Source organism: Ananas comosus, linkage group 19 (genome assembly GCF_001540865.1).
Source record: "Ananas comosus cultivar F153 linkage group 19, ASM154086v1, whole genome shotgun sequence".
Taxonomy (NCBI): Eukaryota; Viridiplantae; Streptophyta; class Magnoliopsida; order Poales; family Bromeliaceae; genus Ananas; species Ananas comosus.
Window position 1 is genome coordinate 10,654,179 of NC_033639.1, and position 25,654 is coordinate 10,679,832.

Genomic DNA, 25,654 nt, shown 5'->3' on the forward strand with positions numbered 1-25,654 from the left:
AAATGTCTATCCCTTGTGAAACCTCGGCTTCTACTCACACGGACACGGTCGTACTCTTATTCCCTGGTGGAATGATAATAATAATAATAATAATAATAATAATAATAATACTATCTCCATTTATTTATTCTAATATTTTTTTTATTAGTAAAAAAAGAAAAAGAAAAAAGAGTAGAAAAGCTCTAAACGCATCGCAACGCGCCCCGCCCCTGCTCCGCTCGTATTGTTATTCGCAGCTTCTTCGAAAGGTCCTAGGCTTTTTCTCGCATCCTTCTCTCCCTTCCATAATCCAGCGGATTCCGAGCTTCGTCTCCGCTGTCACCCATGGCCCCAATTTCCTCGAATCCCCTCCTCCCCTCCTTATATAACCCATCCCCTCCCCCTCCTCTCCCCCGTCCCATTCCCCGCCGACCCAGTTCGCACCCATCTCTCCCATGGCGCACAGGCCCGTCGAATTCGAGGACTTCCTCCCGATCATGGCGGAGAAGCTCGGGGAGGAGGGTCTGATGCAGGAGCTCTGCAACGGGTTTCGTTTGCTCATGGATCCGCGGCGAAAGCTGATAACTTTCGAGAGCCTGAAGCGGAACGCGGCGTTGCTGGGGCTGCAGGGGCTTGGGGACGATGAGCTGAGGGGGATGATCCTGGAGGGGGATGTGGATGGCGACGGCGCGCTCAATGAGATGGAGTTTTGCGTGTTGATGGTGAGGCTGAGTCCCGAGCTGATGGAGGAGCCGAGGCGGTGGCTCGACGACGCGTTTCAGCAAGTGTTCGCTGGGGGGTTCACAAGCTAAGATTTTGTTCCAATTTCTCTCCTTTTTTTTTTTTTTTTTCTTCTTTTGGGGTTACTTTTTGGTTTAGTGTAAGTTTAGATGGGGGGATTGGTGGGTTTGGGTTTTGATGTTCATATGCTAAGTTAATTGGAAATAGAATGAAGTTTCGGAAAAAAAAAAAGAAAGAAAAAAGAAATGAAATCTCTGCAAATGGTTCCCTTTTTTCAGTTTCACATTGTTTTCTGGTGCATTGTGCTTAGCTCTCCGTCCAACCGAAAAGGAACGCTGTTGCTTAAATTCATCATTTTGATGTAGATATGTACTGTGACGTAATGGTGGATTGAGAGGTGAAATAAGTTTTTTGTTGCATGATTTAGTTTAGAAGAGATGCGGTAAGAGCTCATATAAAAGGTTTTGTAGCAAACAGTATCCAAGTATCTGAGTTTGTGCGCCTTCTAAGATACCTTGTTTTGGTTCAACAATTGGAAAAGTAGAAGAGAGTGATTAAAGTCTTAAAGCAGATGCTTTAGATCGGAAGGAGACACGGAGTGGGAGTTGTAACCTTATGTGGAATGCTCAGCTCAACATAAAATTTTACACAGATAAGATTAAGTTCTCTTCATATTGGAAAAACTTATTTTTGAGGGGTTGCATGTAATATGGAGGAGCATATTTACTTGCATCTGTATGTGGTGAATCACCAACATCAGTGAAACGTTGAGCATTTGTTTCAGATGATCTTATTTTTAGATTGTTTACAGAGTATGATAGCTAATTTATCCATAACTTAAAACTGAACTTCTATACTCTTCCACTTCAAGATAGAGATCTTGAAATAGTTGTCTGCTTAGCTTCATATAGGCATCTCATTCGTTTCTACATTTATTGCTGAGTTGCTACATTGCGACTTCTATTTAATGAGTAAGAATCATGGAAACAACATCTCACTACATTAGGTTAAGATTGCAAACATTTGACTTCCAGATATTATAGCAGCGAGACCCTCCCAACATCAGTCTGAGCTAGTACATGAGTTCTTTAGATTCTCTTTGTGATCACCAACAATTTCTTTAGATTCTTTTTAGCGAGCATTCTGAGCTAGTGCATAAGTTTTTCTTTTCCCCTTTTTTCCCTGAAAATATTTTGGTCGCCATGAATCTTAAGATCTAAAGTGTGTTTAGAGAATTAAATGAATCTACGACCTTAAGACAGTTTAGAGACATAAATGTGTCAGTGGATGCTATTAAGATTCTTAACAATGTTGTTCTGCTGGACCTATTAATAGCAACCAAATCATATGGAGCTGATTGGGTATCTTGTGACGTGGCCTGCTATAATACAACTGTTTTTTTTTCTTTTAATTAATTCATCACCTTGCAGACAAGATTGATTCTACTATATCCAATCTTAATAAGAAATGCTTGTTGTTAGTTGTTTGCCTCTAAGATGCTCAGAAATGTTGTTTATTCTGCTGCTCCTCTTGGTAGCAAGCATATCTCTCCCTCCACTGCTTTTTGCATCTTATACAGAAGCTCCACCAGAGGTAATTTGTTTCATTTCTTAAAGACTATCATGTTGTGATTATTATATTTTAATGTCACTTGTCTATAGTATATTTCTTGGCCCAGATCATCAGCTTCTTTTCCAATTAACATTATACATAATTATTACCTGTTCTTCTCATCAAACAATGTGTTCCTTTTTAGAAACTAGTGAATCGAATCATTCTGCTCTATTAGTAGTAAAAATCAATTATCTAACCCTAGGCTCTACAATGTTACAGCGGTTGTACCTTGTTTGCTTGTTTTTCCTACTTAAGCATTGTAGATCATGCTTTCCAGATTTTACAATCCTATATCACCTGTTCTCCTAATGGGGGCATAATGTGCTATGTTAGAATGATATGAAGGATACAAATTTATCAACAATTACATAACAATGCAGGGACCGAACCCCCTTTTCTACTCATAGATAGAAATCTATATGACCGCTACTGTAACAGAAGAGAAGAATTGTTCTCTAGCGGCCTTCAAGGCTAGTTATCGTCAGGTGATTCACACTATGTGACTCATTCATACCATTCAATACTCCATTTCGGAGAGGCCCTACACTTGTGCAGACCACAGGCTTCTTTGGTTCAGACAATATTATGTTCTCACTTGCTAACATCAAGACGATAGAATCCATTTCGGGCCGATCATCTGGGCATTCTTGAACACACAAGAGGCCCACTTGAATGCACCTCAAGATTTCGGAGGCGGGGCATGGCCCACCTATTGCTCCATCGAGGAGTTTGTGGCTGTTCCCTTCCAACCAAAGATTCCAAGCCTGAAAAATTATATCAGAATTAGTATAGTTTGACAAATTAATTGCATTTTGCTTGATTATCCTGATACTCACATATGCTAGAAGATGCCCTTCATTCCTTTCACCGCTTATGATTTCTAGAAGCAGAACTCCAAAGCTGTAAACATCTGATTTTACCGATACCTTTCCATCCATTGCATATTCAGGAGACATATACCCTCTGCGTGCGGCCATTAGGACAATCATATAGCGAGGAATACTTTTTTTTATAACTTTTTTTTAAGAAAAACTCTTTTCATTTGAGAAGAAAGAAACGAAGAAACATTAAGCTTAAGATGAAACAAAAGGATCAGTTTGAAGTTTTTACCGTGTGCCTACTACTGTTTGAGTATTTATTTCTGGCTCATCTCCTCTGAGTAATCTAGCTGTACCAAAGTCGGATATCTTAGGGACCATTTCTCCATCCAAAAGTATATTAGCAGCTTTCAGATCCCTGTGAATTATGTTGACTCTCGATTCCTGGTGAAGGTAGAGAACTCCTCGAGCAATCCCGAGAATGATGTCCAACCTCATTTTCCAATTCAGAAAGGTGCGCCTCCTTTCATCTGTTACGAGTTTCAAGTACAGCTAGTTAGAACTGTATCTGTGGTTGTCCATCTGATTGTGAAATATGAAGAATCTATAATCTATGTTAAGAGGTTCTGTACCAAATATGAAGAAGTCCAAACTTTTGTTGCTCATGTACTCGTATATCAGCATCCTCTCTTTGCCACGACTGCAGTAACCGAGTAGCCGGATGAGATTCCTGTGCTGAAGCTTGGCAATCAGAATGACCTCATTCATAAACTGCTTCAGGCCTTGTGAAGAATACTTATTCTCTGAGAGTCTCTTTACAGCAATTTCGTGTCCATCTTGCAACTTGCCCTGGTATTGTCAATGAAAAATGTATTATGTTTCAAGTCCGCAGGCGTTAAGTTATTCTTCTTATTCTTTTTTTTTTTAATCTTTTGCAGGTACTCGACAATTGCTAATGTATGAAAATCTCTTAGAGATGCTCGGTAGCCAGCAATTACTAATACTTCTTTTTGTATGAGAAGTGTTTAACTAGATACTTGAAATTTTATATCTAACAATGCTCAACAAGATAGTCTCTGATGTTAAAGTGTTATTCTCCATGACCTTAGTTGAAAACTTGACTCCAATAGTGGACATGCTAGTTACCTTTAAGCAATAACTTGATGATTAAGTTAAAAAGACGTTACCTTGTAGACATCACCAAATCCACCTTCTCCTATTTTGTTTGCCTTGGAGAAGTTTCCTGTGGCTAGCATTACTGTTTCTAGATCGAAGGCAGGGAGCTCCGGATCCCTCAGGAAGAAGGTTCTGCCCACTACAGAGTTGTAGATAAGTCAGATTATATATCACTTCAACCCCTTTTTTTTTGTCATTGTTCCCAATTGTGTAATTTTAGTTGACTGAAAATAAGAGATTTAAACAGACTATGTTCATGGTTTCTTTGCCTAAACAAGCAAGATAACATGCCCTTCTTAAATATTGAAACTAGATGAGATTGTTGTACCTAATCTCATGGCTCGTCGTTTTCTCCAGAACAGAAAACCAACGGACAGTAGGAGTAATATTGATATTGTAGTCACAGCCGCGATAACTACCACATGTGTTTTGTGGGTATTGCTTGTATCTGCATGGACAGAAAACATATTACAGCTCAGGAAAAGTGCCTTACATTACTAATTCATTTATTAATGTTTGTATGGTCATCAAGTTTGATTAATACAGTTTTAGTCGTATGACACAGAGCCTTTTCTTTTTTTCATTTGTCTGTGTGTGTGTGTGTGGTAAGCATACTATATGTCTTGCGCCTAAATTATGTGCGATTGGCCACAAGAGTCCTCTTCTATTCTGTTATGTTTAAATTCAAGCTTAAAATCTCAACGCTTGTTCCACTTTCGGTATACATTTCTCATTTCTGGTTTAAAATGCTCACGTAATTTACTTGGTCACAAACCACTTTTGCATGAATGAATTGTTTTTGCTTCTGTGATCCGTACGATCAAAACCTATCCGTATTGAAACGTATCTGTACTGTTTGTTGTAATTCATAAAACATTTATTGTAAGCTTGAAGAGTTTGGTAAGGTGCTTCGTCAAATATTTTCAGTCTTTCTTTTTGAGACATAGTCAACGAAACATTTTCTGCATCTCTGTTTTTTTACCTGCAATCGTCTACACATCGAGTCATTAATTGGAATGTACATCTACTGGGGTCTGTGACATGCATTTGGTTAAAGTGTTCTCACAAGATGGTTCCACATATTTTCCTCTGTTGGTCATGGTAGTACAAGGGGAAACCACGACCTTTGATTTTGGAGCAATTCAAGTGTAGCATAGAATAGTGATTTTCTTCTGAAGATCGGGAGGAGACTTTTCCTGATTCCAACTTGGAAGGGGCTTACGAAGATGCCATGTTTCATGGCTGTTCCCCAACTTTGTACGAGTAGAAGAATTTAGTATACGAAGGCGAAGTTATTTAAGGTCTGATTTATGATTTTAGCATTGTTTGAAAAAACCATGCATTCGTGCTGCCTTTGTTGACCGAATGCCGGTTTTACTCCAAAGACAGATGAAGCCCACTTGTCTGGAATATGCTTGTTGTAGTAAGCTACAGACTTTCCACCTATAGTTTTTAAATTTAGTTTCATCCAAGAAAATGGGACTCAAAAAAAAAGAATAAAAAATCAAATAGATATTTCCTACCCAAATGAATTTAATCATTTACCATTGATGGATGACGTATATCAAAGTAGAAGAAGGGATCTAAAGAAGAACGAATTCTGGACTTCATTAGTAGTGAGTAATGGTTGGGATGAACACCAACTAAAACTTAACATACAATCTTTTGCAGACTAGGTAGTTCTAAAATGAACCTGAAGAGATTATATCTAATCGGAAAGTATGATTCTACAAAGTAAACTGATGATAATGTGGCACTCAACCATTGAGGAAAAATAACTTTATGCATGCATGCTTTGAATCCGATTCAAAAGAGTTGTTTTTTTTTTTTTCATTTTAAGAGTAATGTTCTTGCTTTGCCCTACTTTGTATCTCAGACAAATCAAAACTATTTTGAACTACCACCTTTCAAAAACTACAATAAGATATCAAAAACTAGAAACTGTATATAACACAGAATGAAGAATATGACACTTAACAATCTTACACTAATAGGGAAGTTACAGAAAACATACCTAGTTCAGATTTCGCAACCTTTATATAGAGATCCTGTCCGCCGTCGGTATATCTTAAATCAGTCAGCTCACCACTCCACGTAACACACCCAGTCCCCCCTTCTCTGATATCTGCAGAAGCATAAGCCGTGCAGGAACAATCACCTGCACACTTATTGCCGCACCGATCAAGATTAATACTTTGGTCTGCTGTTGCATTGTGAGTATCTGGAAGCTTCACTCCCTTCAGAACATAAAACCCATCGCCATTAGAGCAGTTTAGCTGTGTCCTCCTCTGACACCCTTCTGCCGTGAGTCTCATATTCCATTCTGCCTGTGATTTCGGATTAAACCCCTTAAGGCAGCTACAAACCATGGCATCATTCGCATTACATGCAGCAAAAGGACCACATTTAGCGTAGAAATCACACTGATCTTTGGGCGCAGACCAGAATTGGTTCCAACTCTGGGTGCTCTGATCCCATACGAGCCGCTGCATGTCTCCGGTCTCATTCAACACCACCCGCGACATAGATGAACCTTGTTTGTCACCATACCCATAGGTTATCTCTTCCGAACTGGCCGTAAAATTGAAGTCGAACATGTTTTCGTAGGTTGTCATCTCAGGGATGCCGCTGAACCGGAGCCCATTCCACGGCCCGGTTCGGTAGACAGGCCGGCCAAGGTTGCGCATATAAAGTTCCGGTGATCCTTGTGTGTCCATACTGTAGGTGTAGTCGCCGCGGGTCGGATCGTCGCTACTTTTCCATGAAGAGAGGGAACGTTCGAACCCCGTCTTTAAATTTTTACCCACTTTCATGCCGGGAAGCATGGTGTTTGATGGGTAATCAAAGCTTTGCCATATAAATGTATTGTTTGAAGGGTCATTTGTAGTGCTTTGAGCTTTAAGAACAAGATTACCTGAATCTAGAAGCTGAACTGTTGGATTAATGGCATTTGATGAGTTGGAGGAAAAAATAACATTGGTCGATCGATCGAGTAGGACCAGAACACCTTTATCGTTGATTGCTAATACTCCTGAAGAGTCATTGAGAGGGCGGTCACGGTTGGCGACCCACACGATAACGTTGGGTGTGACCTTGTACCAGATGCCCAGAAAGCGCTTTGTGGGCAAACCGGAACCAAAGAAGCCGAGTTCGAAGATGCCGCTCGGAGATACTAAGGTTTGGCCGTCGGTGATGTTCTGCGTGCGGTCCAAAATGTCTATCGCGGCAGCGGAGATCGTGAAGAGGGTAAAGAGAATAAAGAACAGTTGATGGGATGCAGATTTCATCTTACTCTCCAGAAACAGACTGAAAAGCTTTGCCTTTCGGCAAGCACACAAAAATAGTTTGGTAGTTGTGTTTGGAGAGAACAATCACAAAGTTTTCACGGCTGTTGCAATGTATTATTAAGTCTATCTTTTCTCTAGGGATCAGAAGTTGTTCAAACTGTATCCAGTGAAGGCAAAGTTGAAAGTCTCAAGGTTTGACCTGACACTTGATTTTTGATAATCATACAATAATACTTTGTATATATATATATATATAGTTGGTAGCTCCATATGGTCTTCTTAATATAGGGAAATACGTACCCTTGCTGCGGAAGCAATATTTTCCTTGAAAGTTTTCTTTTTCAAGAATATATTCTGAGAAGATACTAAATTACAGTTAGTTAATTAAAACTCCAATTAGAGTATCCCTGTTTACTCAAAAAAAAACTCCAATTAGAGAAACAACCTAGCCTCATCTTTTGGAGATGCCCAGGACAACATCCAACTAATATGGCAATCTAAGGTTTTAATCTCAAGGCCTTGATTGGTTGTTGACTTGATTTGCTGATTAACTACTATGCTTTGAAATGCCTAGCTCGGTCATTGGAGATGACACGTATGTTCACATGACAAGTAATCCCACATGGCTTGAATGTTCCTATTGATGAATAATTCTACTAAAATACACTCTTTCTACCTAATCTTAGACATTGGAATTCACTTCCTTTTACGTAGGCTTGAATGTGATGGGCTTAACTAACACCTTTAAAGGAATGAGGCCAACCTACAGCTGTATTTATTTGCATTTGCTGAAGTTAAATTTTTATGCAAAAGCAAAATAAAGAATCAAAGATATGGATGGGAATGACCAAGACCTACTCCATGAGCTTCCATAGGCATAAGTTGACATTGTGACTGATATAAAAATGCACCAGTAGGTAGATCTAGGAGCAAAAGATCATCCATCCTCTCCTGTGTTTGACTTCTGAGAGATCAAGAAAACCCATTCTAGCTGATCATGTCTACACGAATCTAACAAGGATACTAATTTCTTAATTTTATGTAAACTAGTCAAATTTCAGAGAACAAAAAGAAAAAATGCAGAATATATTTCTTCTGACATATCACCTTGTTTATTAAGACATGATGATGAAGTATTAGGAGCTGCAAATTGTTTATATCCATTCATTTTTTAGGAAATTGGGTGTCAATCATGCCGTGCCGGTATGTTTCAAAGGGAATCATGTTGATTGATTTAATTGCAAATGAAATAAACAAATTACTGGGAAAGCTGCAATTAACTTCCAGGATTGTTTATCAGGTCTAAATTTCTTAGGCATAGTTGACTTTTGCAAGAAGGCTCAGTATTCACTATTAAATGGGTGCTATGATGCTTAGTATTAGGAGCAATGATAGTGTATTAAATATTTAATGAAGTGGGAAGAGTAAACAGAAGATCAGGAGAGAATAATTAAATTGGAAACATGGCAAGGTGACAAAATTAACTCTGCCACTCTAGAATGGATTGACTAGCATCCATCAATAATCCATCAAGAACTGAATTTTCATCCAAGAAACCACCATATTTGACAAAGCCCCTTCTTTCTAATATATTTTGGTGGAAAAATACTTTTGAGACCCCATCGGCGGGTCTTTGATATACTTTAGATATATTGTAATCTGGCCTATATAATATTTTGAGATATATACATAAATCAATCAAAATATTTTATGTTATGCAGGGTAACATTTCAACAGCATCCAAGACTAATATTTTAAGATATCCAAATTGATACTTTTATCGGTTTTAAAGTTAATATACGATTAGCCTGTCATGTCAAATCATGAAAAAAAAAAACAAAACAAAACAAAACTAGTGACGCTTACAATATCTATTATTGTCTAGATTTGGTCCATCACATCAATTGTTTCTATTCAAACCATTCAGCAACTTGTAGCATTTTCTTTAAATAAATATATATATATATATATAATATATATATATACTCGATATATTATTTATAATAATATTAAGAAGGGTAGTAGTAGGTGGTTGAATCAAGTCGCAACAGACTGAAGCGCCAGTTAATGAATTCACGTAAATAATGGACTCATATAAAATGCCATTAATTTCAGTGTAGCTCAAGTTGGTTGGTTGGGAGAACTAAATTTTGCGGGAGAACAACTTTTTTGTTCTCGAGAACAGGAGAGCTATTCGGTACTAGATAAGACAATTGTAAATTTGTGTTTGGCATGCATTCGCAGGACTATTTCGAGGATATCCTTAAATAGCGTTTGGATGAAAAGTCGTAGAACACGTTAATATATGTTTAAAAAAAAAAAATAAAATAATTAATTTTATTAGTATATTTTATAAATATTTATTAAAATCTATTTTCATATAGCTAATTTATATATAATATTTTATGTCAAGAATCTAATTTAATGAATATATTATTATTTTTTATATATAATAACTATTTTATGCTAATAATTTGATTTTATATAATTTACTCATTTAATATATTAATGATATAAAGTATATAACGTAACAATTATCCCTATATTTTTAATTATACTTTAGTATAAATTTTAATAAAATAAAAAAAATAATATATATAATTAATATTAAAGTATAAATGATAGGTTTAATAAAATAAAAAATATATCAAATTAATTAATTTATATTATATAATAAAATTTAAGTTAAGTATTTTATCGATAAAATTTAAGTATTTAATTTCAATAAATTAATTATATACTATTATTATATTATTAATATATATTTATGTATTATATATAATATATATATACTATATATATATTATATATTATATAATATGATTTAAAATGATTTTTATGTATATATCTTAATATAAAATTAAATAATTATAAAATTAAATAGATAAATGATAAAACTTAATAAAATAAATATATATCAATTTAATCTAATTGATATATAATAATAAAATTTAAGTATCAAAAAAAAAAAACAAAAAAAAAAAAAGAAAAAAAAAAAAAAAAAAAAAAATAAAAAAAAAAAAAATAAAAAAAAAAAAAAAAAAAAAAAAAAAAAAAAAAAAAAAAAAAACAAAAAAAAAAAAACATATATTTATCATAAAAAATAATAATTTATATTAATAATAGTTTATTTATTAATTCGAGCGGATTCATTTAATTTATTGAAACTTAATTAATAACGTATAAAAATTAAAAGGCCAGAAAAAAAAAAAAAAAAAAAAAAATAAAAAAAAAAAAAGACAAGCCACATCTCTTGTTCCGGCTTCCGGGAACAACACGTTAAGCCGATAACAACCGGTGTTCCAAAAGCATTGTTGTTTGGAGGATATTCCGCCCTTGTTCTTGGATATTCTCTCCGACCAACGAAGCCTTATTTTATACAATCCAATGGGCTTCCAACCGGGCCGGTATCATTGCGGAGCCCGTTTTGTAACAGGCCTGGCCCGACCCTCTTGATGGGCCGGGAGCCCATTAACATTATTATTCACGGTGGCTATTTACTTTTTTTTAATTTAATCTCATTATTTATCTTCGCCGAGCGGGGAAACTCGGGCGCCAAAACAATTCCCCTTTCTATTTGCTTTTGAGTCGTCTTCTACAAATCCTTTTTCGTCTCTCCTCTCCACTCGAGGAGCTCGATTCCACAATACAGTGAGGTTCGATTCCCCCCTGTTTACTTTGCTAATTATTATTATTATTATTAGTATTTTAAATTTTTGTAGTCAATTTCTATTTCAAATAGTTCTATTGTATGTAGTTTTTAATCTCTGTAATGCTGTGTTCGAAATAAGCAATTAATGGTGGATTAGCTAGATAGGGTTTCTATGCGTGACTTGTGGATTTACTATGTTTGAACAATCAATGGAACGCACATACGAAATTGTTGCACCAATTGTTATTGACCGAGATGAATTTGTTCATCAAATTGTTGAGTTTAAAACTCTGTGAATTGAACAGTAAATGCAATTCTCATAGAGGCAATTGAATGCGCTAGTAGGGTTTTCGATACAAGCAATTACCTCAGCTAATGGCGGCAAAAAAATACTTGATTTGTTATTTTTTAACAATCGAAGGAAGAGCGCAGGAAATTAATTACTACATGGGTTATTATTGAATCAATTAACTTCTAATTTGGTGTGTAGGTTTTTCACCCTTTGTATTACACTTTGGTTGTCTTTAGTGGTGCAAATTTTTTATCTATTACTTTTGTGATGGCCAAAAATATGCACCTTAAGCCTTGTTTAGCGTCGCTACCATTCCTTACCTTTTTTCAAATGCATCCCTGCTATATGCACGATGGCATCGTCTTCTTTCTCCTCATAAAGAGAAAAAAAAAAAAGGGAAGAAAAAGGGGAGGGAAAAGAATTTCCTACAAGTTTCTGTTTTTTTTGTTGCCAAACAAGCATCATGCATGCACGTGCAGACTGCTAGCAATATACCGTCTGATCCGACACTGTCACATAGAATGTGTTCTCAACCAAAAAAGAAAACAACAACGAAAACAATAATACAATCCGAGACCTTAACTTTACAATTTAGTCAATCCCATAATTTCGATAACAACATGCCAAATTGGTTGAGTTTTATGTTGCTGCACGTATCACCTGCTGTCTATGTTGGTAATGGTTAGACCATTCACAGATGATGTCTCATAGGCGTTTGTTGATGGTACTGCTTCTGAGTTGCTTCTTCCTGCAAAGAAAGCGGCTCGCTTCGGATCAGGAAGAATTGTATCGCTATTCAACATCGAGACAACCAAAGACATATTTGGCCTGTCTATTGGGTACTCTTGTACACACAAAAGCCCGACTTTGATGCACTTGCACACTTCCTTATAATCCCAAGAGTCACCTAGTGAAGGATCGATTAACTCAAGGATTCTGTTTTCCGCCCACAGCGTCCATGCCTGCATAGTTTGAAGCCTTATTAGTGTTGGGATGTAGGCAGAAACAAAGAAAAAAAAAGCAAAAAAAAAGGAAAAGAGGAGAAAGTATTGGAAGAGAGAATTTAAGAATATCTTACGTAGCCCACAAGGTTCAGAGCTTGGTCATCATGTAGAAAGTAGTTGTTTCGCTTGCCGCTGACGATCTCCAAAAGTAAAACACCAAAGCTGAAAACGTCGGATTTATCAGAAATTTGGCCTTCCATTGCATACTCGGGAGACATGTATCCACTGTATTCATTGTTGATGGGATAGCGATTAGTTAGCAATAATTTCTGTATGACGTATAGAAAGGTAAGTGGCATCTGTAGACAGCGTTTCTTACGTGGTTTCAATTACAACATACATCAGCATTACTTCTCCCCCACAACTTAAAGAGAGCATTTTGGGAGAATATTACACGACATTGAAAACCCTATCCAAGGTAAGTTTAGAATATAAAAAATGCCTAAACAGTCAAACTAGTGAAGCATTTTCATTGTGAGCATATGAAATACATTGTATAGAATACCACTGAAGTCTAAGATACAATCTACAAATCCCTATGTTATATGTTTTGGAGCTACTTGACATAAATATGGCTGATCATCTTCCTCTAAAGGCTTGTGAATTATGACTTACATTGTTCCGATAACTCTACTTGTCGTTTCTCGAGTCTGATCTCCACCGAAAATCCTTGCTGTGCCAAAGTCAGAGATTTTTGGATTAAATTGATCATCAAGTAGAATGTTGCTTGCCTTGAGATCTCGATGTATTATCTTCAATCTAGAGTCCCGGTGAAGATATAATAGCCCTCGAGCTACCCCTTCAACAATGTTGTAGCGCCTTTTCCAGTCCAACATTCCTTGCTTCGTTTCATCTAACCAGTGCATTATAGCATCATGTAATAAATATGATGTTTGACGGAATTTAGATAACATAAAAGTATTTGAACGAAATGAAGTTTATCTTCCAACTGTTACGTTAGAAAGACTGTCACTGAAAAACTAGATACTGCAATGTTTCGATGCCTACACCAAAGAACTTAGACCTGCTCTACTGCTCACTTGACTATGAAGAAGATGAACTAGGTAATATTAGCATGTGTAGTAACTGGGGACGTGGGGAAGAATCCTCTGAACTCCAGTAGCGGTAAATACATATTGTCTCTGAATGTAGGATATGCAATTAAGCTCCAAGTGAGAAATGGTAGCACCAATTGTTTTTTTTATTTTTTTATTTTTTATTTTTTTTCTTCCAGGGATTGAGATTGAGAATTGAGGTAGACAGGGGGATGTCACAAATACTAACATGATAGATAAAACTAGCTTGGATTGCATTACTTTAGGCAACACATGCATCAAAGCTAGCAATGTACATTTAAAATATCATATGCACTGATGTTGTCCAAACTGTGGTTTTCTTAAAAATAGTAGATACTATTAAATCTCTCAAAAAAAAAGTAGATACTATTATATGGTGCATATGCATTGATATTATCCAAACTGGGTCTTGTTTTAGTTATGCTTCTGTTTTTCTATTGATTTTAAAGTTTAATTTCTGTGCAATGAAGAGCATTGGTAGAGAACTGTTTGCCAATCTGCACATCTATGGGACTTGCTTGGCAACAACAAATAGAAATATATAGTAACTTTTCTTCCAATTTTGTTTTTCTTTAAAAGGATGACTTTGCAAGCTGGCCAACAATAACAAGCACAAACAAGTAACTTATGGGAATGAATTTGACAAATAAACCAGAAGTGTAAGTTAGTTTCAGTAGAAATGCATATGGGAAGCAAACCCACCAAAGAGAAACACAGCCAAACTCTTGTTGCTCATGAACTCATAGATCAGTAGCTTCTCTTCTCCCTTGACACAGCAACCCAACAGCCTTACTAAGTTCCTGTGTTGTAGTTTTGATATCAGTTCCACCTCATTCCTGAATTCGTTTATTCCTTGGCTAGAATGCTTCGAGAGTCTTTTCACGGCTATTTCTTCTCCATTTGAAAGCCTTCCCTGGTAAAATTTCTATACATGTTAAAAAGCTTATCCGACTTTGATCTGAGATTAAATAAAAGGAAAGGTACAAATACCTTGTAGACTGGACCGAAACCTCCTTCGCCAAGCTTGTTTTTGTCCTTAAAGTTATCTGTTGATGCTGCTATGATCTCGAAAATACACATTGGTGAGTCTGGGCTTACTGGGTCATCTATATCATTTCCAAGTGTGTCTGCAGATGGTGAAAGATCTGCAGTTTCTGATGTGGATGAAGCATTATTGATTGATCCTCTTATTCTCCTTCCTGCTGTAATTGAAGGAAATCAAATAAATCGACAATTTTGTGTGGTCAGTGTTATTATAATGGAATATCCTGTGAGAAACAGGTGGATCTTGGTAGCTAAAACAATCCAGTACCTTTAAGTTTTTCATTTGATTCATGTCCATCATATTCAAGAAAAAAGATNNNNCTGTATTACCAATTGAATATCCAAGTTGTATAGACGTAGTTTACGATAAACAATACACATCATGAACTGGAAAGTTTTAGAGTATAATTAAAGACTGTCTATCAATCAAAACTGAAGCAGGAAAACACAGATACGTAAATAAAAACAAACTGTCCATATATATGAAGGCGGAATCATCAAAATATGCCATATGAATTTCTTTTCTAGAGTGTATAAAAGATATTCTTTTGAATCTATTATTTTTTTAGGTGTTTTCCTTCTAAAGTTTGGAGAAAAGGTTTGCAAAGACCTAATATATTCAAAATATATAGCCTTCAAAGAGAGATTACCTGTTCGTTTCTTGATATACTTCACTAACAAATATGTACAGAGGGACATGATGCTTTGATTCCGATTGGTCCTCGAGTTGTTAAGCTATGCAGTAGGCCTTGTATTTTGCTTCATCTGTGCTTTAGAAAAGAGGAAGAATCCCCGGCCACATCATTCTTCATCCAAAATATCCTCATTTTACAAAGATCAAATCAACTTTGGGGGGCTGAAGAACATTTGACTTTGCATTTAGACGTACCACTCCATTTGTTTCATTACATAGGTGTACACGCATGGAGCACGCGTAAGTGTCAAACTTAGGAATACAAAGTCAATGCTTAGTTGTTTTTATATATATATAGTCTATCAGAATTGTTATTATATTTATATGAAAGGAACTCGTTACGGACTGTAATTCGGCATTGTGAATTAAATCACTATGATTAGGTAACAACCAGTTCAGTCAATAGGCTATTAGATGGGGACACGAATTCTCTACGGCCCCGCCCCCACGATTTTTCTTATCCCGTGTCCATCGAAAATGAGACGTATTGGGGCCCTTCATTGGTTGGCCAAGGTAACAACAATGTGCATTCAGCCTTGAATGGATAATCGGATCGTACAGTGCATGGTGGGCTAAAGATAATTCGCACCGAGATATGGTTCCTTCCAGATTACTTAAATGTTTCGCAGAGGATTCTATAACACTTGGAGTGTCTTCTTCTTATTGATTTCTATTTTTCTGTATCTTTAACGCTTTTTTTCTTTTGCGCTTTGTAGGAAATTTCCATGTTCTGAGTTAGAGAGTATTCCTATCCAAATATGGTTTCTTCGTTGACTTTGCCAAATGAGGACAGCCATAGAGTATCACCAACTCCCGTGTTGAAGGAAAAGATTTGGAAATTATTGCGGCGGAACCCTCCTTCGAAGGAACAATTTTAAGGCTGATGGTCGTTTCCTCTTGAATCGGACAGGTAAGTTCAGTTCTGGTAGGTGAAGAGTATGCATGGTAAAATTCACTGCACAGGGTAAAATTCGCCCCCTCGGTTACACGTAACTCCTCTTACGTACATATAGTTGAAAAGTGATATAATTATGTCCACTTGCTTAAACTAAAGAACTTGTTATACTTCTTCACTTCTAGGAGTAGAATATGCACCTAGTTCTACTCCACCTAAAATTTTAAGTCAGTGCCATCTAAACCTACCAAGCCATCTTAGGCTAGGTAGATAATATACTTGGTTTGAAGCTAGTTGTTTCGAGTTTAAGCCTAGGTTGTGCTACTTTCAGAGTTCAGGGGATCTAAACCTCATGAAACCTTCAAGCCATGTCAAAAGAAATAAAAAAAATAAAAAATAAAAAATAAAAACTAATAAGTTCAGGAGGAAAAAAAAAAAAAAAAACTTAGTAGATAAAACTAATGATTATTATTTATTTATTTTCCGAGGGAAACTTGATCCGTAGATTTTAGAGCTCACTTACGTTGTCATTTATCACCTAGGGCAGCCTAAGCCCAGAGTGGACAAATGCATGATGAGTTGTGGGCCTGAACTTTTTGAGCCCATGGGCCTTATGAATGTATCATTTCCTGATGAATTCACTAACACGTACTGGTTTTCAGAAACCAGGATGTTTTCAGAAATCCAGCCACGGCACTATGGAAAATTCCATTTCATCTTCTTCTACTCATGCAGGCTGAAAAAGCAAAAAAGAAGAAGAAAAAACTACCCGTTGTGACATAGAATAATTATTGGTACATTTAATTCGTACCATCAAAAGCTATTAAATTTGTACCATGCAATGCATAGAAAACGAACCTTCTCTGTTGAGACCACTTATTGGTTGGAATAGTGGCCTGTACACGTGATTGTCGTGACGTTAGAATATTGCACTCATGGTTCACAAATTATGGATAAGTTTAAAGCCCTTGTCCGTGCGTTACGGAGATAAGCAAAGCCTTACAATTAGGTTTAATCCACACGGTGCTCGTTCGACCTTGTGGCCATAAACTAGAGTTGTGAATATCTATATCAACTGCACTAAATAATAAAAAATAACGACAAATGCAAAAGATTAGCCACCTACATACTACATAATTCGTGTTCTACGCAAAGAGAAATTGATGCCTCAACCAATTTACTAGTTTGAGCTACAGAAATAATTTGTTGATGGTTGGAAAAACTATTTTATAATTTTACCAAGTTCTAACAAAGTGGATAACGTAAACCCCAGACTCGTATCACATGCCTATCTGCAGGATATTCTTTTTTCTCGTTAGCCCCCGACTCACGCAGAAGCTCACCAAATATGTGAAGCGGGTTACTGTTTCCATTGGGCCCCTCCCCGCAAACTCTATTCTATGGTTCTTTCTCGCGTACATTCTCCTTCGTGTCCGGGTCCAATGAACCATCATCCACAGCCACAAATCCCCCGCCATTTGCTTATCTCTCTCTGCCAAGTTATTGCCTGCACCTGGTCTATCTACACACGCCTCATACACCTTACCGCCCTAATTTTGGTAATAACTTCTATAAATTGAAATCAACCGTCCCTAAAGCAAGCGGCAAAGGGCTTGGTGATTGGTACTCGAGACCTAAATTCGAATCCTAGTTGATTCACATTTTCAGCTAACTTTATTTCTAAATGAAATAAATGAAGCGGGTAGCGTGCTACCTATCTCTCTCAAATATAAAAAAAAAACTTTTGATAAATCAAAACGACCTCATCCATGTCTACAGAAATGGGTCCACTCCTTCGCCATAACATTAATACGATGTGTCATAATGGTAGCATTCAAATTAAGGTTTCGAAAAATGATGTTATTTTTCTTACACCACAACGACCACCACAAGACCGCCACAAGTATTTGAGGCAAATGCGATGAGGTTTCAGTAGTAGTGTGGTGCATCAGATGTACTTATGCACCGAGGACATGTTTGTTTCATTGAAACTGGACTTTGAGTTGAAGTGGATTTTGGGTTGAACTGGAGTTCGATAAAAACTATTTCTTTTTTGCTGTTTGTTTCATAGTTATAAAAGTGAAGTTCCATCAGTTCTGCTGTTTGTTTAGTAGGAAGTGTATAATATAAAACTATAATTTATATATAAATAATAAATATTTTAATAAATAAAAATAATATAATTATATTTTTATATAATTAAAATTTAATTTAAAACAACTAAATTTTTTTTATACATAAATTATAATAATATAACAACCAAATTCTAAAGTAAAAAAAATATATAATACNATACAAATTAAATAAAAAATATTAAAACTTAACTAATTAATTTTTATCATATTTTAAATAAATTAACTGAATAAAAAATAATTAGTAACATAATTAAATATATTTAAATATATTTAAATATAACTAACTTTATCTATTATATTATTTTATTATTATTTTATTATTTTTTTTTTACCGTAATTGACTTTGGCCTATGATGGGGTGAAGTCAATTACACCGTTTGAGATTAATTCAAATTTTTACTATAATTTTTTTACGGCGAACTAAATAACAAAGATAGTCGTTTAGAACGAAAACGACTTCCCTCCCTCTACTTCCACTCTACTTCTGCCCAAACAATTGTCCCGACTGTAGCCCGCCCGCCACCAACTCTCCCATAACGAAAGGCTGGTGTTCCGCCGCCGTACAATGTCGATCCGACGGCCTGGGAGGCTCGGACGACGACGGGGCGACACGTGGGAGCGGGTCGGATCTTGGGGATGATGTGAATCTTTTTCGCGGGTGCCGTCCGGGCCCTGCGCTGCTTGAAGATACGGCCGCCCCGAATTCGTGGCTGGGAATGACTCCGCACTCTGCACTCTGCAAGTGGGAGATCCACCGTCCGTATATTTTTTGACGGCACGCGACCGCTCGGATGAGAGGATATCGGGTATACTTACACAGAACCCCTCGTAGATGTTCCAAATTAATAACGGATGCGAAGTAAAAGTAGTTCATAAATAATCTTTCTCATATTTGGTGGTAAGCTTAGGGACCGGTGACTGGATCCCACAAAAATATCTCAGTACCTCAGAGCCGCTTGGGGAGCTACAGGTGTCAAGCAGCTAGACGTCCACGTGGTTGCTTCACGTGGTCCTTCCACGTCAGCAGCGAGCGGAGATCAGAACGACCTGCTGTACGTGCTCCAATCGTGGCCGTTGTCGCGCCACGAGAAACATCGATTCTCCACCGCATGCATTTTCCCTCCTGGCTGCGGACCCTTTATTATATTATTATTATTATTATTATTATTACCTTAGTTAGTACTGTTAGTACTGAAGAGTGAAGACGAGACCTCTTATTACTGTTTTTTTCTTTTTCTTTCTTATTACCCGTTAAAGCAAAAGATGTGAATAGATAGCACCGCGGCGCAGATGGCGTCAGGTGCCGCCCACGTGTGTCCATCTCGCGCGGCGGTACGCAATTGGGCCACGCTGGACGGAGAGAATCTCTCCAGCGAGGTTACGCCACGTCATCGCTCGGTCCAAATGTAGCGCTTTCGGCCGAGATCTAAATGTTTCTTTTTTCGGATCACCTGTGTCTTATTATGGTTATTAAAATATTATTTTTTTTAAAAAAAATAAAATATGATTAATTGATTATGATATAGTATAAGTGTGATACAGTAAATTTTTTTTATTTCAAGGAGTCTCCATGTAAAGAAAAACGGTGAAAGCACGAGGACGAGATATTGAGTTTTATACGTCGGCATATTGGCTTACTCTTGGGCCCCACATAAGGGACAATCCGATTGTTGGCTCGACCTGGTCTGCAAATTTAGCAATTCAAAAGAAAAAGAGAAATATGGAAGCGCGTCCTATGTGTCGAGTTTTAATTGGGGTGGTCTAAGAATGACGTGGTGTGCCACGTACTGCTAACAAACTTCTCGTGGAGCCCACATGTCAGCTTCACAGTGGCGGCAGGGTTACGGTGAGGAATTTTTGCTCCAGTGGAGCAGAAGCCGAGGAGGGGCTGCAGCGTGAGGTGCCTATTTGGTGGAGGTCTGATAGAAAATGACGCGCTACCCTTCAGTTCAAGGGGAGGAGACTCGTCAAATGGTAAGCTTACCTCTTTTCGTTCCTGCGGTGTTGGCTCTTAATCTATTTAAATAATATTTAATTCTAAATTTTTTTAAAAAAAAACTTGTAACGAAATTGGTAATAAATGAATAACTTGTGGACGGATGTGATAAACGAAAGCGGGGTGTAAACGCCGCCGGCCACAAGGAAGGTTGCAAAAAAGATAATAGGTATGCTATGCATCTCATTATTTTATTAATATATGAATGTAATGGTGTAAGACGCAAGAGATGTGTAGATAGTAATTTCTAAAGGGGCAAAAAAAAAAAAAACTGAAAGATTATTACTCTTCTGTGGCCTAAAAAATATCACTAATAATAAATATTAAAAAATAATAAATAAAAATAAATAATTTTTTTAAAACAAAATAATAAGTAGATGCCATTGCAAATTTTGCAACTAGCCCCAGTTCGTTTTCCCCGACTCTTCTTCTCTTCCTAAACCATTCCTAATCTCTCTCTCTCTCTCGTACACCCGCCCAAGATCAAACGTTAGACCCCTANTATTTATTTATTTTCCGAGGGAAACTTGATCCGTAGATTTTAGAGCTCACTTACGTTGTCATTTATCACCTAGGACAGCCTAAGCCCAGAGTGGACAAATGCATGATGAGCTATGGGCCTGAACTTTTTTGAGCCCATGGGCCTTATGAATGTATCATTTCCTGATGAATTCACTAAGACGTACTGGTTTTCAGAAACCAGGATGTTTTCAGAAATCCAGCCACGGCACTTTGGAAAATTCCATTTCATCTTCTTCTACTCATGCAGGCTGAAAAAGCAAAAAAGAAGAAGAAAAAACTACCCGTTGTGACATAGAATAATTATTGGTACATTTAATTCGTACCATCAAAAGCTATTAAATTTGTACCATGCAATGCATAGAAAACGAAGCTTCTCTGTTGAGACCACTTATTGGTTGGAATAGTGGCCTGTACACGTGATTGTCGTGACGTTAGAATATTGCACTCATGGTTCACAAATTATGGATAAGTTTAAAGCCCTTGTCCGTGCGTTATGGAGATAAAGCAAAGCCGTACAATTAGGTTTAATCCACACGGTGCTCGTTCGACCTTATGGCCATAAACTAGAGTTGTGAATATCTATATCAACTGCATTAAATAATAAAAAATAACGACAAATGCAAAAGATTAGCCACCTACATACTACATAATTCGTGTTCTACGCGAAGAGAAATTGATGCCTCAACCAATTTACTAGTTTGAGCTACAGAAACAATTTGTTGATGGTTGGAAAAACTATTTTATAATTTTACCAAGTTCTAACAAAGTGGAAAACGTAAACCCAAGACTCGTATCACATGCCTATCCGCAGGATATTCTTTTTTCTCGTTAGCCCCCGACTCCCGCAGAGGCTCGCCACATATGTGAAGCGGGTTACTGTTTCCATTGGGCCCCTCCCCGCAAACTCTATTCTATGGTTCTTTCTCGCGTACATTCTCCTTCGTGTCCGGGTCCAATGAACCATCATCCACAGCCACAAATCCCACGCCATTTGCTTATCTCTCTCTGCCAAGTTATTGCCTGCACCTGGTCTATCTACACACACCTCATACACCTTACCGCCCTAATTTTGGTAATAACTTCTGATAAATTGAAATCAACCGTCCCTAAAGCAAGCGGCAAAGAGCTTGGTGATTAGTACCCGAGACCTAAGTTCGAATCCTAGTTGATTCACATTTTCAGCTAAGTTTATTTCTAAATAAAATAAATGAAGCGGATAGCGTGCTACCTATCTCTCTCTCAAAAAAAAAAAAAAATACTATTGATAAATTGAAATGACCTCACCCATGTCTACAGAAATGGGTCCACTCCTTCGCCATAAGACTAATACGATGTGCCATAATGGTAGCATTTAAGTTAAGGTTTCGAAAAATGACGTTATTTTTCTTACACCACAACAACCACCACAAGACCGCCACAAGTATCTGAGGCAAATGCGATGAGGTTTCAGTAGTAGTGTGGTGCATCAGATGTACTTATGCACCGAGGACATGTTTGTTTCATCAAAACTGGGCTTTGAGTTGAAGTAGACTTTGGGTTGAGCTGGAGTTCGATGAAAACTACTTTCTCGCTGTTTGTTTCGTAGTTATGAAAGTGAAGTTCCATCAGTTCTGCTGTTTGTTTGGTAGGAAGTGTATAATATACAACTATAATTTATACATAAATAATAAATATTTTAATAAATAAAAATAATATAATTAGATTTTTATATAATTAAAATTTAATTTAAAACAACTAAATTTGTTTTTATACATAAATTATAATAATACAATAATAAAATTATAAAATAAAAAAATATTAATATTTAATTAATTAATTATTATTATGTTCAAAATATTAAAACTTAACTAATCAATTTTTATTATATTTTAAATATATTAACGGAATAAAAAAATAATTAGTAATATAATTAAATATATTTAAATATAACTAGCTTTATCTATTATATTATTTTATTTTATTTTTTTATCTTTCTTCACCGTAATTGACTTCAGCCTACGATAGGGCGAAGTCAATTATACTGTTTGAGATTAATTTAAATTTTGACTATAATCTTTTTATAGCGAATCAAACAACAAAAATGATCGTTTATAACGAAAATAATTTTTCTATTTTCTACTTCCGCCCAAACAAACATGTTTCGAGTGTAGCCCGCCCGCCACCAACTCTCCCATAACGAAAGGCTGGTGTTCCGCCGCCGTACAATGCCGATCCGACGGCTTGGGAGGCTCGGACGACGACGGGGCGACACGTGGGAGCGGGTCGGATCTTGGGGATGATGTGAATCTTTTTCGCGGGTGCCGTCCGGGCCCTGCGCTGCTTGAAGATACGGCCGCCCCGAATTCGTGGCTGGGAATGACTCCGCACTCTGCACTCTGCAAGTGGGAGATCCACCGTCCGTATATTTTTTGACGGCACGCGACCGCTCGGATGAGAGGATATCGGGTATACTTACACAGAACCCCTCGTAGATGTTCCAAATTAATAACGAATGCGAAGTAAAAGTAGTTTATAAATAATCTTTCTCATATTTGGTGGTAAGCTTAGGGAGCGGTGACTGGATCCCACAAAAATATCTCAGTACCTCAGAGCCGCTTGGGGAGCTACAGGTGTCAAGCAGCTAGACGTCCACGTGGTTGCTTCACGTGGTCCTTCCACGTCAGCAGCGAGCGGAGATCAGAACGACCTGCTGTACGTGCTCCAATCGTGGCCGTTGTCGCGCCACGAGAAACATCGATTCTCCACCGCATGCATTTTCCCTCCTGGCTCCGGACCCTTTATTATTATATTATTATTATTATTATTATTACCTTAGTTAGTACTGTTAGTACTGAAGAGTGAAGACGAGACCTCTTATTACTGTTTTTTTCTTTTTCTTTCTTATTACCCGTTAAAGCAAAAGATGTGAATAGATAGCATCGCATCATCGTCATGGGCGCGCCCCCAAGCGATAGGTGTGTGGGGGGGGCCGCGGCGCAGATGGCGTCAGGTGCCGCCCACGTGTGTCCATCTCGCGCGGCGGTACGCAATTGGGCCACGCTGGACGGAGAGAATCTCTCCGGCGAGGTTACGCCACGTCATCGCTCGGTCCAAATGTAGCGTTTTCGGCCGAGATCTAAATGTTTCTTTTTTCGGATCACCTACCTGTGTCTTATTATGGTTATTAAAATACTATTTTTAGTATGTTTTTTTTAAAAAAAATGAAATATGATTAATTGATTATGATATAATATAAATGTGATACAGTAGACTTTTTTTTATTTCAAGGAGTCTCCATGTAAAGAAAAACGGTAAAAGCGCGAGGACGAGATATTGAGTTTTATACGTCGGCATATTGGCTTACTCTTGGGCCCCACATAGGGGACAATCCGATTGTTGGCTCGGCTTGGTCTGCAAATTTAGCAATTCAAAGAAAAAGAGAAATATGGAAGCGCGTCCTATGTGTCGAGTTTTAATTGGGGTGGTCTAAGAATGACGTGGTGTGCCACGTACTGCTAACAAACTTCTCGTGGAGCCCACATGTCAGCTTCACAGCGGCGGCAGGGTTACGGTGAGGAATTTTTGCTCCACTGGAGCAGAAGGCGAGGAGGGGCTGCAGCGTGAGGTGCCTATTTGGTGGAGGTCTGATAGAAAATGACGCGCTACCCTTCAGTTCAAGGGGAGGAGACTCGTCAAATGGTAAGCTTACCTCTTTTCGTTCCTGCGGTGTTGGCTCTTAATCTATTTAATATTTAATTCTAAATTTTTTTAAAAAAAAACTTGTAACGAAATTGGTAATATTAAATGAATAAGTTGTGGACGGATGTGATAAACGAAAGTGGGGTGAAAACGCCGCCGGCCACAAGGAAGATTGCAAAAAAGATAATAGGTATGCTATGCATCTCATTATTTTTTATTAATATATGAATGTAATGGTGTAAGACGCAAGAGATGTGTAGATAGTAACTTCTAAAGGGAAAAAAAAACTGAAAGATTATTACTCTTCTGTGGCCTAAAAAATATCACTAATAATAAATATTAAAAAATAATAAATAAAAATAAATAGTTTTTTAAAAACAAAATAATAAGTAGATGCCATTGCAAATTTTGCAACTAGCCCCAGTTCGTTTTCCCCGACTCTTCTTCTCTTCCTAAACCATTCCTAATCTCTCTCTCTCTCTCGTACACCCGCCCAAGATCAAACGTTAGACCCCTAAAACCCAAAAAGAGGAGAGGAGAGAAAAAAAAGAAAAAAAAAGAAAAAAAGGAGAAAGGAGAAAAGAGAGGTCGATCGATCGATTGACCCGATTCGTTTGGTAGAAAAAATAGGGTTTGGGGATGGATCGGGGGAGGGAGAAGGAGAAGGGGAAGGGGAAGGGGTGCGAGCTGTGCCCGGGGACGGCGCGGATGTACTGCGAGTCGGACGAGGCGATGCTGTGCTGGGAATGCGACGCGCGGGTGCACGGCGCCAACTTCCTGGTGGCGCGCCACACGCGCGCCCTCCTCTGCCGCACGTGCCAGTCCCCCACCCCCTGGCGCGCCTCCGGCTCCCGCCTCGGCCCTTCCGTCTCCCTCTGCCACCGCTGCTCCCCCCACTCCCACTCCCAATCCCCCGCCGATGATCTCCGCCGCGGAGGAGAAGCGGGGGGACGATCCGAGTCCGAAGCGGAGGAGGGGGAGGAGGAGCAGGACGACGACGAAGACGATGGGGACGGAGAGGACTCGGAGGATTCGGCGGAGGAGGAGGAGG

General features: G+C 37.7%; 4 protein-coding genes across 7 annotated transcripts in view; 2 read left to right on the top strand and 2 right to left on the bottom strand.

Annotated features, from left to right (window-relative positions):
* On the top strand, positions 223-1,139 carry LOC109724696 (calcium-binding protein KIC-like). Its single transcript, XM_020253601.1, has one exon. The coding sequence runs from the start codon at positions 435-437 to the stop codon at positions 789-791; it is 357 nt and encodes a 118-aa protein (XP_020109190.1). The 5' UTR covers positions 223-434; the 3' UTR covers positions 792-1,139.
* On the bottom strand, positions 2,365-7,642 carry LOC109724690 (receptor-like serine/threonine-protein kinase SD1-8). Of its 2 annotated transcripts, XM_020253589.1 has the most exons (7): positions 6,343-7,642; positions 4,657-4,776; positions 4,340-4,467; positions 3,785-4,001; positions 3,445-3,682; positions 3,171-3,297; positions 2,365-3,098 (listed from the first exon to the last, which is right to left on the bottom strand). In XM_020253589.1, the coding sequence occupies exons 1-7, from the start codon at positions 7,613-7,615 to the stop codon at positions 2,790-2,792; spliced, it is 2,412 nt and encodes an 803-aa protein (XP_020109178.1). In that variant the 5' UTR covers positions 7,616-7,642; the 3' UTR covers positions 2,365-2,789. The 2 variants fall into 2 exon arrangements, with proteins under 2 accessions (XP_020109178.1, XP_020109177.1); XM_020253588.1 differs by having other exon boundaries at positions 2,365-3,297.
* On the bottom strand, positions 11,998-15,588 carry LOC109724693 (cysteine-rich receptor-like protein kinase 10). 2 transcript variants are annotated; one of them, XM_020253594.1, is made up of 6 exons: positions 15,334-15,588; positions 14,630-14,841; positions 14,342-14,552; positions 13,179-13,416; positions 12,638-12,788; positions 11,998-12,521 (listed from the first exon to the last, which is right to left on the bottom strand). In XM_020253594.1, the coding sequence occupies exons 1-6, from the start codon at positions 15,380-15,382 to the stop codon at positions 12,216-12,218; spliced, it is 1,167 nt and encodes a 388-aa protein (XP_020109183.1). In that variant the 5' UTR covers positions 15,383-15,588; the 3' UTR covers positions 11,998-12,215. The 2 variants fall into 2 exon arrangements, with proteins under 2 accessions (XP_020109183.1, XP_020109184.1); XM_020253595.1 differs by having other exon boundaries at positions 14,630-14,838; positions 15,334-15,587.
* The window catches only part of LOC109724694 (zinc finger protein CONSTANS-LIKE 4-like), a 9,894-nt gene continuing 4,266 nt past the window's right edge, over positions 20,027-25,654 (top strand). Inside the window, exon 1 of one of the 2 annotated variants that reach the window (XM_020253597.1) lies at positions 20,027-20,904. Coding sequence is in view for 1 of the 2 variants with exons in the window: in XM_020253596.1 (XP_020109185.1) it covers positions 25,243-25,647 (405 nt within the window). In the remaining variant the exon portion in view is untranslated. Of the gene's footprint in view, positions 20,905-24,976; positions 25,648-25,654 lie in introns of those variants that run through there. The other variant, XM_020253596.1, reaches the window with a different exon arrangement.

Coding starts and splice junctions, on each gene's coding strand:
- LOC109724693 (XM_020253594.1), bottom strand. CDS start 15,382: ATGTCCCTCTGTACATATTTGTTAGTGAAGTATATCAAGAAACGAACA. Junction 14,553..14,629: donor GTTTCGGTCCAGTCTACAAG/GTATTTGTACCT, acceptor AAATTTTACCAG/GGAAGGCTTTCAAATGGAGA. Junction 13,417..14,341: donor TTTGGCTGTGTTTCTCTTTG/GTGGGTTTGCTT, acceptor TGCACTGGTTAG/ATGAAACGAAGCAAGGAATG.
- LOC109724696 (XM_020253601.1), top strand. CDS start 435: ATGGCGCACAGGCCCGTCGAATTCGAGGACTTCCTCCCGATCATGGCG.
- LOC109724690 (XM_020253588.1), bottom strand. CDS start 7,615: ATGAAATCTGCATCCCATCAACTGTTCTTTATTCTCTTTACCCTCTTC. Junction 4,002..4,339: donor GATTTGGTGATGTCTACAAG/GTAACGTCTTTT, acceptor TGACAATACCAG/GGCAAGTTGCAAGATGGACA. Junction 3,683..3,784: donor TTTGGACTTCTTCATATTTG/GTACAGAACCTC, acceptor AACTCGTAACAG/ATGAAAGGAGGCGCACCTTT.